Source organism: Phaethon lepturus, unplaced genomic scaffold, assembly GCF_000687285.1.
Source record: "Phaethon lepturus isolate BGI_N335 unplaced genomic scaffold, ASM68728v1 scaffold5161, whole genome shotgun sequence".
NCBI lineage: Eukaryota > Metazoa > Chordata > Aves > Phaethontiformes > Phaethontidae > Phaethon > Phaethon lepturus.
The window spans coordinates 8,158-19,322 of record NW_010516848.1 but is presented as its reverse complement, the minus strand read 5'-3'; the positions used below and the strand labels follow the sequence as shown (position 1 = coordinate 19,322).

The 11,165-nt window shown below is 51.7% G+C and overlaps 1 protein-coding gene across 1 annotated transcript; it reads left to right on the top strand.

The window, feature by feature from the left end:
- The first annotated feature begins 6,081 nt into the window (after positions 1 to 6,081).
- On the top strand, positions 6,082 to 10,855 carry NYX (nyctalopin). Its single transcript, XM_010296183.1, has 2 exons — positions 6,082 to 6,103; positions 9,459 to 10,855. Exons 1-2 carry the CDS (start codon positions 6,082 to 6,084, stop codon positions 10,853 to 10,855), a joined length of 1,419 nt encoding a protein of 472 aa, XP_010294485.1.
- The last annotated feature ends 310 nt before the right edge of the window (positions 10,856 to 11,165 follow it).

Here is an 11,165-nt window from a genome sequence, read left to right as displayed (position 1 = left end):
GCTAGGCTGAGGCTTCAAATCTGGTGCCCACCTTGACCCTCTTTCTGCTGCTTCATTGGCTTTGCTGCCTTACCGTCCCTGTGGGTAGGCAGCTTTTAGGTGGCTATTTCTTGCCAAGTGTGGCTGCTGGCCCTTGTCTCGTCCCTGCTTCTTTCTGCCATGGACCAGGCGGTGAAGAGTCCCCCAGAGTGACCCCCGCAGATAGCCTGCAGCCAGCCCAGCCCTGCCGCAAGGCAGCCGCTGGGCTGCTTTGCCCTTGGGCTGGCTTTGGGCATCGTGACGTGCCCAGCACTGCCCGTGCTCTCAGCCCATGGGCAGGTGTCCATCAGGAAGCTGTCCCCACTCGGACCAACTCTGCGACGGCAGAGCCCGCTGCCGGGCAGCATGCGTGCGTGCCTGCACCGTGGTGGGGACATGGCTCAGGGTGGGAGGGAAAAACAGGGCCGCTGGTGTTGGTGTGAAGCGGCTGCGGGGCTGCAATGTGCCACACACAAACCCAGGCCAGCATGGTGAACGGAAAACCAGGTGATGGTCTGTTCTTCAGTTTGTTGTGTCTTGCTGGGGAAGCTGGCCAAAGCTTGGGCGGTGTTATGTATGCCCAACAGAACAAACCCTGACACTTGCCAGAGGCTGCTGAGGGGAATTAGGGATGAGAGTCAGTCTTTGGGGTGAGATGGGTTTATTTCTGAAGGACAGGGAGCCATTTTGACAGCCTGGAGGTGCTGCCACTAGTGGCAGCCCTCCATGCTGGGGACACACAGGGAGGACATCACGGGGGGCACCACAGCAACAGTCCCTTCCCAGGGGTTTCTTGAGACAGTGTGGGTCTTCTCTGGCTGGGGTGGGACCAGCCCAAGGCAGCTGGTCGAGGGCATGGCACCGCAGCCTGGGGAGGGTGGGCAGGCCGTGAGGGGGCCGCAGCGGGGGCAGAGGGCCAGCGACAACGTGCAGCCTGCCCCACCCAGGCTGGGCAGGGACCGAGGGTCCTGGGCTGGGATGAAATGGGACTCCTGGGCCCTTGGGCAGGGGTGGGGAGTGGCCCCCGGGGAGACCCTTCCCTAAGATGCCTGTTGTGCCCTCAGGGCCCTGGAGCTTAATGCCTGAGCAAATGGGGGCCTGTGCCTCAGTGCGGACAGAAGTGAAGCCCCTGCCTTAAGGAGAAAAGCTGTCCTCTCTGCTGAGTGAGGGAAAGGCTCTTAACTCCCTGCCCTTGAAGCCTTGATTGGCTCCTCAGCTGCTTCTGCTTCTCCGGTAAGCAGAACATCGCAGCTGCACCGAGCGCTATTTCTGGTGGTGGCGCGAGCTGTGCTGAAGTTGCAACCCCCAGCACGGCCACGCTGGCCCATCCCGTCCTCTCGAGGCGCAGCAGTCCCTGCTGCAGAGGTCTCCTCCTCCCCGCCCCAAACCCCCGCCATCCGGAGCTGTGCGTGCAGCGGCGTGGCCGTCTGGGTGACCACCCTGCACACAGCCCGGGTCCCGTGGGGCAGAGCCGACAACAGGAGCCTTGGCAAGAAACGCTGAGGCAGCTACTTCAAAGGTCAACCCAGCGCTTATGAGCACAGGAAAGGCTCAGATGTACGACACAGCTGCTGCTGTGAGAAGAGGGGAAGTATGTGCCGAGCTGCGCCCGCTATTGCAGAAGCTCAGGAAACCAAAGCCTGGGGCAGGCGGAGGGGCTCGGGCACTCTGTGGTGCAGGGCCCTCAACCCCCTGCTCTAGTCCCATGAATGCAAGCAGCTCTCAGAGATAAAAAGCAGGGGAGCGAAGATGTTCAGCCACCAGAGTTAGGCAAGCACTCTGCCTCTTCACTGCTCAAAGGAGGGCAATGTTTGGCTGGAAACACCCAGACATGCGATGCTTGGGGTCCAGCTAACCCAGTGCTGGTGTCGAACAGAGTGGAGGTGTCTCCAAAGCTGCACACTCTTGGCTGTCTTGTCATCCTCTGTTGGTGAAAATGGGCCCTGCTGAGGCCCGCAGGTAGGCAGCTAAAGTGGGTGAGATGAGACCTTAATTTAGGTGAGATGAGTCCCACCAGGTGTATTTAGCCAACCTTTGAAAATACAGCGAACATTTTAACCTGCAGCTGGACCACTGCAAGAAGTGGTCCCCAGTGATCATTTTAAACCATATCAATGTGTATCAGAGATAGGAGCTACATTCACATCCCTAACCCACTGTCACATGAAATGCCCCTGGCCATGAAGAAGTGGGTTGTTAGAAGCAATCTTGCATCAAGTCTGCATAGGCTTGCCCTGCAAGGTGGGCTTGTCCTTGCTGCCAGCTCATGAAGCTGTGCCAAGGCTTGTGTTCCCAGCACACACTGCTGGAGTGGAGCAGGCTCCTCTGATCAGGGCTGAATTCTCCAAATTCTTCTGGTGGAACAAAACATGTTGGGTTTTTTTTTTCCCAGTGGCAGCATAGCTCTGCTGCTTTCTGGGCTTGGCTCCACTGCTATGTTGACCCCTGGCTTTTCCTTCTTAAAAAGGGCAGGACAGGTCATGAGCAAGAGCCCTTGGTGGAAAAAAAATTAACAGTGCAGAGTCGCGGTAGCAAGGTCTGCAGCTTCTGAGTCCGCCGGAAGAACTCTGTTCTGCGAGTCTGCCTCCAGCCCGGCAGCCGCAACAGTTTCCCAGCACTGAGCATCTGCAGCGTGTTCAACCCTCAGCAGTAACCAGCCATGAGTCATACTCTGAATAATGTTGAGGTGTGGTTTAAAGCCCAAGTTTGTTTCTTTTAAGAATAAATGCAAATTTATGTACCCTCTGGTATTTTAAGTTTTTCTACTTAAGACGACTAGAAACTTCTCCTTGCCAGGCCTCTTTCTCACACTGTCATGCCCTTTCAGGACCAAGGGTTATCAGGGAATGAATCAGGAGTTGCAAGAGCTGGCAGAAGTTCACGGGAGCACTGGGTGGCGAGCTTGGTGCTCCTGCAGCACTCGGCTGAAGCCCCTCACAGGGCGATGCTCCCCGACCAGCTGGCTGCCTGCAGCGGGAGACTTTCCTAGAAACTGCGACCTCACGACGTCTCCCACCTCCAGCTTCCCCCTGTGCATATGCTGAGATGTTCATATCTTCTCTGTGCTCTGGCCTGGAGGTTGCGTGAGGCTCCTGCCCATAGATGATGCCCACAAATACGCTGCTGTAAGCCTTGCAGCTGCTGCTGCTGGCCAGGCACAGGCTCCAGGTGTGCCCGCACAGGGTGGCTGCTCTGGCTGTAGGTGGGAGGGCTGGTGCTGGGGCAAGACATGGGCTGTTTTCTGCTGTTCCTACCTCCAGATGAAGTAGAAAAGGCCAGAGTGTGGCTGGGCTCGATCGCCAGGCCAGCTGCAGCCACTGAGCTATTTATGTGGGACGCTGATGGCAGAGCTGCTGTCAGAAGCTCCAGCGGGAGTTAGTAATACCTGTGCTAGTCTATGGCGAGGCTGCCTGTTGCAGTAGCTCTCCGAGAGGGGTTCCTTGCCAGCCCTCCTGGAGCTTCTGCTGCAGCCTGCTTTGCCAGCATTGCTAACGAGATCATGGCTGCTGATTTTGCAATAGGCTCCTACTGCTACCATCCCTCCAACCCCGAAGGTGACTGCTGAGGTGGATACAGCTCCCAGTTTAACAAGCCCCCAAATCCCTTGCCTACCAGCCCCCACCCACCTGTTGTCCATAGCAGAGGCTCCCAGGGTCCTCCTTAGGGGATGTGTTTTGCCAGTCCCTCCAGCTGCCCTCTGGGGGAGGTAGCTCTGCAGATCACAAACGCACTTTCTGGGGTGCAGTGGTCCTTCATATCCCATCCCCACCGCTCCCTTACCGTGTACATGGGAGAAGAGCAGTGGGGCACAGGAGAGCCCCAGAGTCTCAGCAGAGACCTGGTGCCTTGGTGGAGCTCAGCCCCTCCTCATTTCTGATGAGCAGATTTAGTATTGCTGTGCAAACCAAGCAGCAGGTCTGGTCCCTGGGGAGCTGCCGACTGATCACACGCCAAATTGTCCCCGAGTCCCACGTACCCTCTTTTCCCACTGCCTCCACCCCTTGTCTACAGCATATGTGCACCTGGGGAGAGACGAGATTTCTGGTAACACCTTTAGGGTTCTGGTAAATGTTGGGGAAAATGGAGCCAGGAATAGAGCTTCCCCCTCCTCCCACACGAATTTTCTTCATGGCTGAAAGGCCAGTGGCCTGTGTTCTGCGATCAGACAGGTTGTGGTTTCCTGGTGTTCCAGGACCTTCAGAGGAAATACCAGCTGCCCCAGTGCTTGCGAGTGCCCAGCTGGTGCCACTTCTGTCCCCAGAAGGTCTCCAGCAGCTTCAGCTCCATGTTGGAGACTGCAACACCCCTGTGTGTGGCTTTGCAAATCTCTTTCCTCCTCTGTGCAAAGCAGCGTGGTGCAAACTGCAGAAGTGCAAAGCTGGGGGGTTGGTACAACAAGGTGGTGGGGAAAAGTATCTTTCAGATAAAATAAGTGCTATATGGGTCACTCTTCTCCTTCCAGCCTGCCCCACAGCACCAGCCTGCTTACATGCTGTTTAGAAGACACAAATTTCCTGAGGTGCCAGACAGATGCCTTAAGACTGAGGGAAAGCCAAAACAAAATAAACCCAATGTAACTGGGAGCTTTAATTCGCAGGAAGAGCTGAGCAGCAGCAGGCTGGTTCCCAGATGAATCTTTCCTGCTGTATGAAGCATAAATTCATCAGGTATTCCATTTCCTGGGAAAAAAGTGCAGAATAATTCACTTAGAAATAAAGAGTAGAGCTATTTTTCTCTCTGACATGGTGAATGTAATTACCTAAGGCATAGGAGGCTGAGATAACTCACTTATTCAGCCCCCCCCCTTCAAAGAAACCATCATCATTCTGTCAGAAAAGGCTTTAAAAATCAATTCACATCCTGAATACTGAAACATACAGAACCTGTCCTTATGATTTCCACGCACCAGCTGCACCATCACAAGCAAAACAACACTCATCGGCAGGGCAGAGTTCATTATTATCAGGGCCATGTACACCATGCAAGCTCCCTCCGTTTGCTGACCCCTCTCCTAGTGCTGTTGGCACCTCCTTGTCCTTTAGGAGCAATTCCCGGCAAAGCAAAGTACACCGGCATCCTGTCAGCAGCATGTGAGCCACGCCGGGGCTGGGAAAGTGTGCATGGGGGAAGAGAGTCCCAAGCTGTCTGGGTTTGGAGAGCTCAATGAAGGGAAGCCAGAAGCCTGAGCTTGCCCCCAAATATAATCACATTTAGGCTGCACCCTCCACTCCCACCTCCTCTGCCATTATATAATGGGGAGCAGAGTGAAATGGCTTTCAGCAACGCTGTTTGAATGGCAGCGCTCCAATTCTGGACTGTGGGTTTTGTTTTTTTTTAACGGTGGGGGGGAGTGTAGGTTGGCAGAGGGGAGGAAGCATCAGTTTGGTTTGTCTGCAATCCCTGTTTTGCTTTGGGAGCTTTAGAGGACAGACACATTCTTCCATCTCTGCTAATCCTCCTCTGATACAGAGGATTTTCCTGCCATTAAATGATAGCTTGTGAGAAAAAAAAGCCAACTTTTCGGAGACTGACTCGTATGGCTAATGGCAGCCTCATGAGCAGGAGGGAGGACACAGCCACTTCCCGGCTAGGTAAGCAATGTATCTAGATGATTTCTGCTGGGAGTTACAGTTTTGGCTGTCTGATACTACGCTGGTTACGCTCCTCTGTACCAGCACGTATTGCCTGAGGACATGGTCAGTCTCTTACTGTTGGTGATCTTTTCCCACCTCAGATGATAGGAACCTGCCCTTGGCATGGCTGGTGGGAAGGATGCGTATGAGCTCATGAAAAGGAGTAGCACAAAGCTACAGGTTTCTCTGAGAAGGTCAGTGGTGGAAGAAAGAATCTCACCAGGAAGGTGCTGGGGACTTCTTCAGTTTGAAAGCGTGTGGGAGAGGAGCTTTTTCCTTCATCTTCCTTTCTAAACACAGGACTTATGGTGGGAAAATTATGCAGGGAAATGACAGAGGATGAAACCTGTCTCTGCTCTTCCTGTGTGCTTTTAGATCCCTTGAGTTTGCTTTGCCAGATCTGAAATGCCACTAGTGCATAATCAAGGTAATGTTTACCGTCATTTTAAATGGTGAGTATACTCTTATTCTGCATTACCCAGTAGTGGATTAGACAGTTTTTTCAGAAAGGTGTAGGTTAAATACTCACTTATTGCAATCATTCTCTCTTTACCCTTCCCCAAACTCTGCAAACATTTTTTTGGTCTGTCATTGTTCCTTTCAAATACTGAATTAGCATAGTATTTAAAAGAGCAAAAGAGATCATGCCTGGGTGGAATCTTGTTTATTCCTTAATCTCGCTAGTATTTTTGACTTTACTGCCATATTTCAGCCTTTTTCTTAAACACACTCACACAGTGAGTTGGGGGCATCTACCCTGTCTGCTGCTAGGTATAAAAAGCAAAGAACATCCTTTTTTGTGAAAGGGGAAGGAGTAAGGAAGGAGAGGTGGGAATGTTTCATGCTATGTTGGTCAGAGGAGATCTGGCCAACAGCAGAGACCTGTTCTCCTGTGCTCTGAGCAGCAGCTCTCCTGAGGGTTTGGGGGGGTTCGGGTGGAGGATTTTTTCCAACTTCCTTTGCAAGAGAAAGAGGAAGAATTGCCACAAAGACTGCGGTGCTGACGGGCTCCTCTGAGCTCCTATTGCCAGGGGGTTGTTTTCTAGTTGGATAGTCCTCAAGTGTTTGTTTTCCATGTATTGCACAATGCAAAGAGGTACCCTTGTAAATAGAGATCTGTTTGTGTAAATAGAGATCTGTGTGTGCTGTGAAATGCCACTAGCAGAAAACCCAGATTTGGCACTGAAAAAAACCCTGTGTATAAGAAGAACAGGCTGGATATGGTTTGGGTACAGACATTTCCTTTCTCAAGTGATTAGAGAACAAGCAGGGAGGGGAAGGAGGGGATTTGGTTATCAGCCTGCTAATTCCTACGCTGCACACAGTGTACACAGCTGCTGGGGGGGGTCTGCTCTGAAGGCCAGAGATGTGACTGAGCTTGGGGTAGCTGTAGCTAAACATTGAACTTGCTTGGGACAGTCTCACCTACAGGACAGCCTATGCATATATGCCCCTCTGGATGTCACCCTGAGCCCATGCAAGGCTCTCGTTCCAGCAGCAACACTTCCATCCGTCGTTTCCAGACAGCCACCTGCAGTCAGACATTTGGGAGCAGGCAAATCCTTAATCTGTCTGGCCCTCAGTTTATGTAACCGCATAACAAAAACAAAGCTGCTGTTTGCAAGCAACAGCCTGGACTGGTGCAACGGGTAGCAAAGGAGGCAGCCCCTTCAGCCTGCATGAAGAAAGAGCAATCTGAGGCCAGCGCATTGTCCCCTATCTTGTCCTTAGGCTCCTCACCTGTTGTCCACCCAGGGCCCTCACTGAAAGGGACTTTCCTTTAGCTGTGGATGCTAGATAAGGGCTCAGGAAAAAGAAAATGACACCCTGTCTAAAATCCTCTCCACCTTGGAGTCCTTCACTATCATTTATCCTTGAAGAGATGCTGTTTTGCTAATTCTCCGGTCACGATAGCACGGCCAGGCTGGATGGGACCTGAATTTCGATAAAGAGGCCACAGCTAAAGTCCTCTTGTGATGCTCCCTCCACTTATCTAAATCCCTCTTCTAGATGCAATGACCGGGTTACTTTGAACAGAACCAGGCTGGGCAGCTCCTGGGTTGATGTCTTGTCAATGGGAACCTGCCCCGCAACTGGTTTTGCAAGTCTCTTGCTTGAAGAAGCCCCAGGCAGCGCAACTCGTAAGTACAGCACCGTGCATGTCGCCTTTAAAAAGGATGGAGAAAGGGCAGAGCAATTGCAGTTTGAACTGTAGTTTGGTCTGTACGTTAAAGCCTTAGGGGCTGCAAAGATAAAAGCTCGATGCTTGCTGAAGCTGTGCTTCCTGGCATATCACCTCGCAAGTCTGTCTTAATAAAAATGTCCATCGGGAATACAGCTGTGGTGGGCAATGGCTGTGCTGCAAACAGGCGGGGAGAGGCAGCCTGGCTGCTGGTAGCTTCCCTCTCCAGACAGTCAGCAGGAGCGTGGGGGAAAGCCCGTTCCTCTGCTCTCAGCCCTTGGGGCTACCAGGCATGCAGCAGCAGCGACATGATCCCATGACAACGATGCTGTAATTAAAGGTGGCTGTTGGTAAATACAGTATCTCATGTCTTGTTGAAAAAAATATAAAAGGCTTGTGCTTGTGTGGGAGCCAATAAACTGCAGCAGAAAAACCAGTCAGTAGCAATACCACCATTTCCTGCTAGTGACTACTTGGAGAGTTCATTTGGTGTGGCTGCTCATTTTGTTGAATGGCAAGTAGGACATACCTGTAAGAGCAATTACAAAATGAGCTCTGCCTTCAGTTCTTCCTCTTTAATGACTTTATTTTGCAGATGTCTGGTTGACTAGATGTTTTTTCCCCACAAAAATGCATGTCCGTGGAGAGTGATGTCTCCTGTTCCTTTCATTCTTTGATCTGTCCCCAAGAGCTTTTACCTTCTCTTCCTCATTGTAGATACACCTGCATGGGCTTAACTTGAAAAGAAACTACAATAGCCACACACCTCCCATGTCAGGCTGATAAAAGACCAAAGCAACTGCTCCCATCTACAGTTAAGACATTACAGCACCTGTCTATTGGCAAAACAGTAAAAACCATGCTGGAGGTGCAAAGTATCTTATCTATGGTGAGATCATGAAGAAAGCAGTTGACCAATATCCCTTAATTTGTTTTTCTTCATGCCTTCCTACCAAAACACAGCAAGAATGTGTTTTTAAAACACTGTACTGCATCCTTAGCAGCTGATGGTTCTCCTTGCAGTGATGCACCAGCTTATGGCTCTGGTGGAAAAACGTTAGGTTGAATGAACAAAGAAAAGAAAGAAGCAAAAAGCAAGAGTTTGACGTGTCCCAGGCAACTAGCTTGATCTCCCCTGCCCACTGCCAGACTAGCATACACTGCCCACCCTGCTTCCCCAGCCAGGTATACTGCAACCCATTCACAGCTGCTGGCCTTCAGAGCATCTCTCTGCCTGCCTCCTGGCCAAACTATGTCCCCGTCAGCTTGCAGAGAGACCAATCATAGAGACACTAAGAAGTACTTCAGTCTAGGTGATTAGCCCTCTTGGGGACAGAAATTAATTAGAGATGACATTCTAGATGACATTTTTATATATATGTATATATATACACATAGATTCTCAGAGGGTTTTAAAAACCCCAGCAGAAGATTTTTATGAACTTTTCACGAGAGCTCCTTGGTCAGCACCAGTGTACAAGTAGCAGGTGGCAATTAGCCTGGCGAGAAGGGAGGTGAAGACAGCGTAATTTCTTTTTCCTGTTGTGACTAATATATTTGCTAACGATGCATCCTGATTCTCTCCTCCCATGCCACCGTGGGGTTGCTGTGTTCCCCTCTGACAGTGATCCTTTGGGTCCCCCATGTCCACGCGGTGTGGGCCTGTGTGCGGTCCTGCCCTGCCAACTGTGTGTGCACCCAGGAGCGGAGCTGCTCCGTCCTCTGCGATCGTGCTGGCCTGGGGCAGATCCCTAGCGAGTTCCCCTGCGAAGCCTCTTCTATCAACCTGGACAAAAACAGCATCAAGTTCCTCTCCGAGAGGGCCTTTGGGACCTTGCCTTCCCTCAAATCCCTGTCGCTCAACCACAACAATATTTCCTTCATCACCCCGGGGGCTTTCAAGGGTCTGCCCAGCCTGACCGAGCTGAAGATGGCCCACAACGAGTACATTCGCTATCTCCACACGCGGACTTTCACTGCCCTCAGACGGCTGGTCAGGCTGGACCTGGCAGACTGCAACCTTTTCAACATCCCGGACAGGATCTTCATCGAGCTGCCTGCTCTGCAGGAGCTCTTCTGCTTCCAGAACAACTTCCGGAGGATCCCAGGTGCCATCAGGGGCATGGAGAACCTGACCCACGTTTACCTGGAGAGAAACAGAATCGAAGCAGTAGCCTATAACTCCCTGCAGGGCCTGACTAAGCTGAGATACCTGAATCTGCAGGACAACAGAATAAATGTTGTTCACGAGCGAGCTTTTCAGGGCTGTCAGAAGATGGAGTACCTGTACCTGAATGACAATTTGATCAGCGAGCTTCCAGAAAACTCCTTCGATGGCCTGAGGTGCCTGAAAATGCTCAACCTGGGGGGGAATTTCCTCAGGAATATTTCTAACACCTGGTTCAGGGACCTGGGGGAGCTGGAGGTCCTCTACCTGGACCGCAACAGGATCAGCTACATTGAGGAAGGGGCTTTTGAAAACCTCACCAGCCTGGTCGCCTTGCACTTGAACAGCAACAACCTCACAACCTTGCCCTTTTCTGTCTTCCAGCCGGTGTACTTCCTGGGGCGGCTGTACCTCTTCCGCAACCCCTGGGATTGCGACTGCCGCATTGAGTGGCTGAAGGAGTGGATGGAGAATTACAGGCTTGTCAGGGATATTCCCTGTGCCTCCCCCTCCTCAGTAGCCGGGATTGACCTGATGGACGTGCTCTACGAGAGATCACCAGAAGGTTACTGTCTTGATCCAGTGGAGCTAAATGTCACGTCTGAAGGCCCAACCCCAAGTGAAGAGCCTTGGTCTACCACGGAGAGCAAGTTCAACAGCCTTATCTCTAAACTCCTGCTCCAGATGGGCCTTCCTGAAGAGGTGGTAAACACCACTGAAGTCTTTGGTAACACCACACAGCTGGATGGACTAACTGATGGAGTTTCTTCTGGCGTGGGGGAAGACAGCATTGAAGCTGCCTCCTCTTTTTACCTCCCAGCACTTTTTACAGTGGTTGTTTTGCAGTTCAAATAGTCCAAGGACTGCCTGGAGCATGGGTCTTGCTTAAGTGTTTAGTCCCTGTACCTAATTAGCCATTAGGAAAAGTTTGTATCATGGGCCTTGGATACCTATTTGGCTCCAAACTCTCCTGGGCAGATTGGCTGGATCTAGCTCCAGATTCCCCTGGGAGCTGGTGGGATCTGGTTCAAGGCCAGGTCCCACTCGGGATGAGAAACCTGCCCTGTGGGGTCTCATCAGAGCCTCCTGGACACTCGCAGAGCTGTGTGGAAGACGAGCAATGAAAGAGTATCAGTAAGGTTGAGTTTCGCTTAGAGACATGTCA

What these genes read in the sequence shown, in the direction of transcription:
- NYX (XM_010296183.1), top strand. Translation starts at nt 6,082, where the DNA reads ATGTTTACCGTCATTTTAAATG. An exon ending in GTTTACCGTCATTTTAAATG is followed by an intron (nt 6,104 to 9,458) that starts GTGAGTATACTC and finishes CCCCTCTGACAG; the next exon opens with TGATCCTTTGGGTCCCCCAT.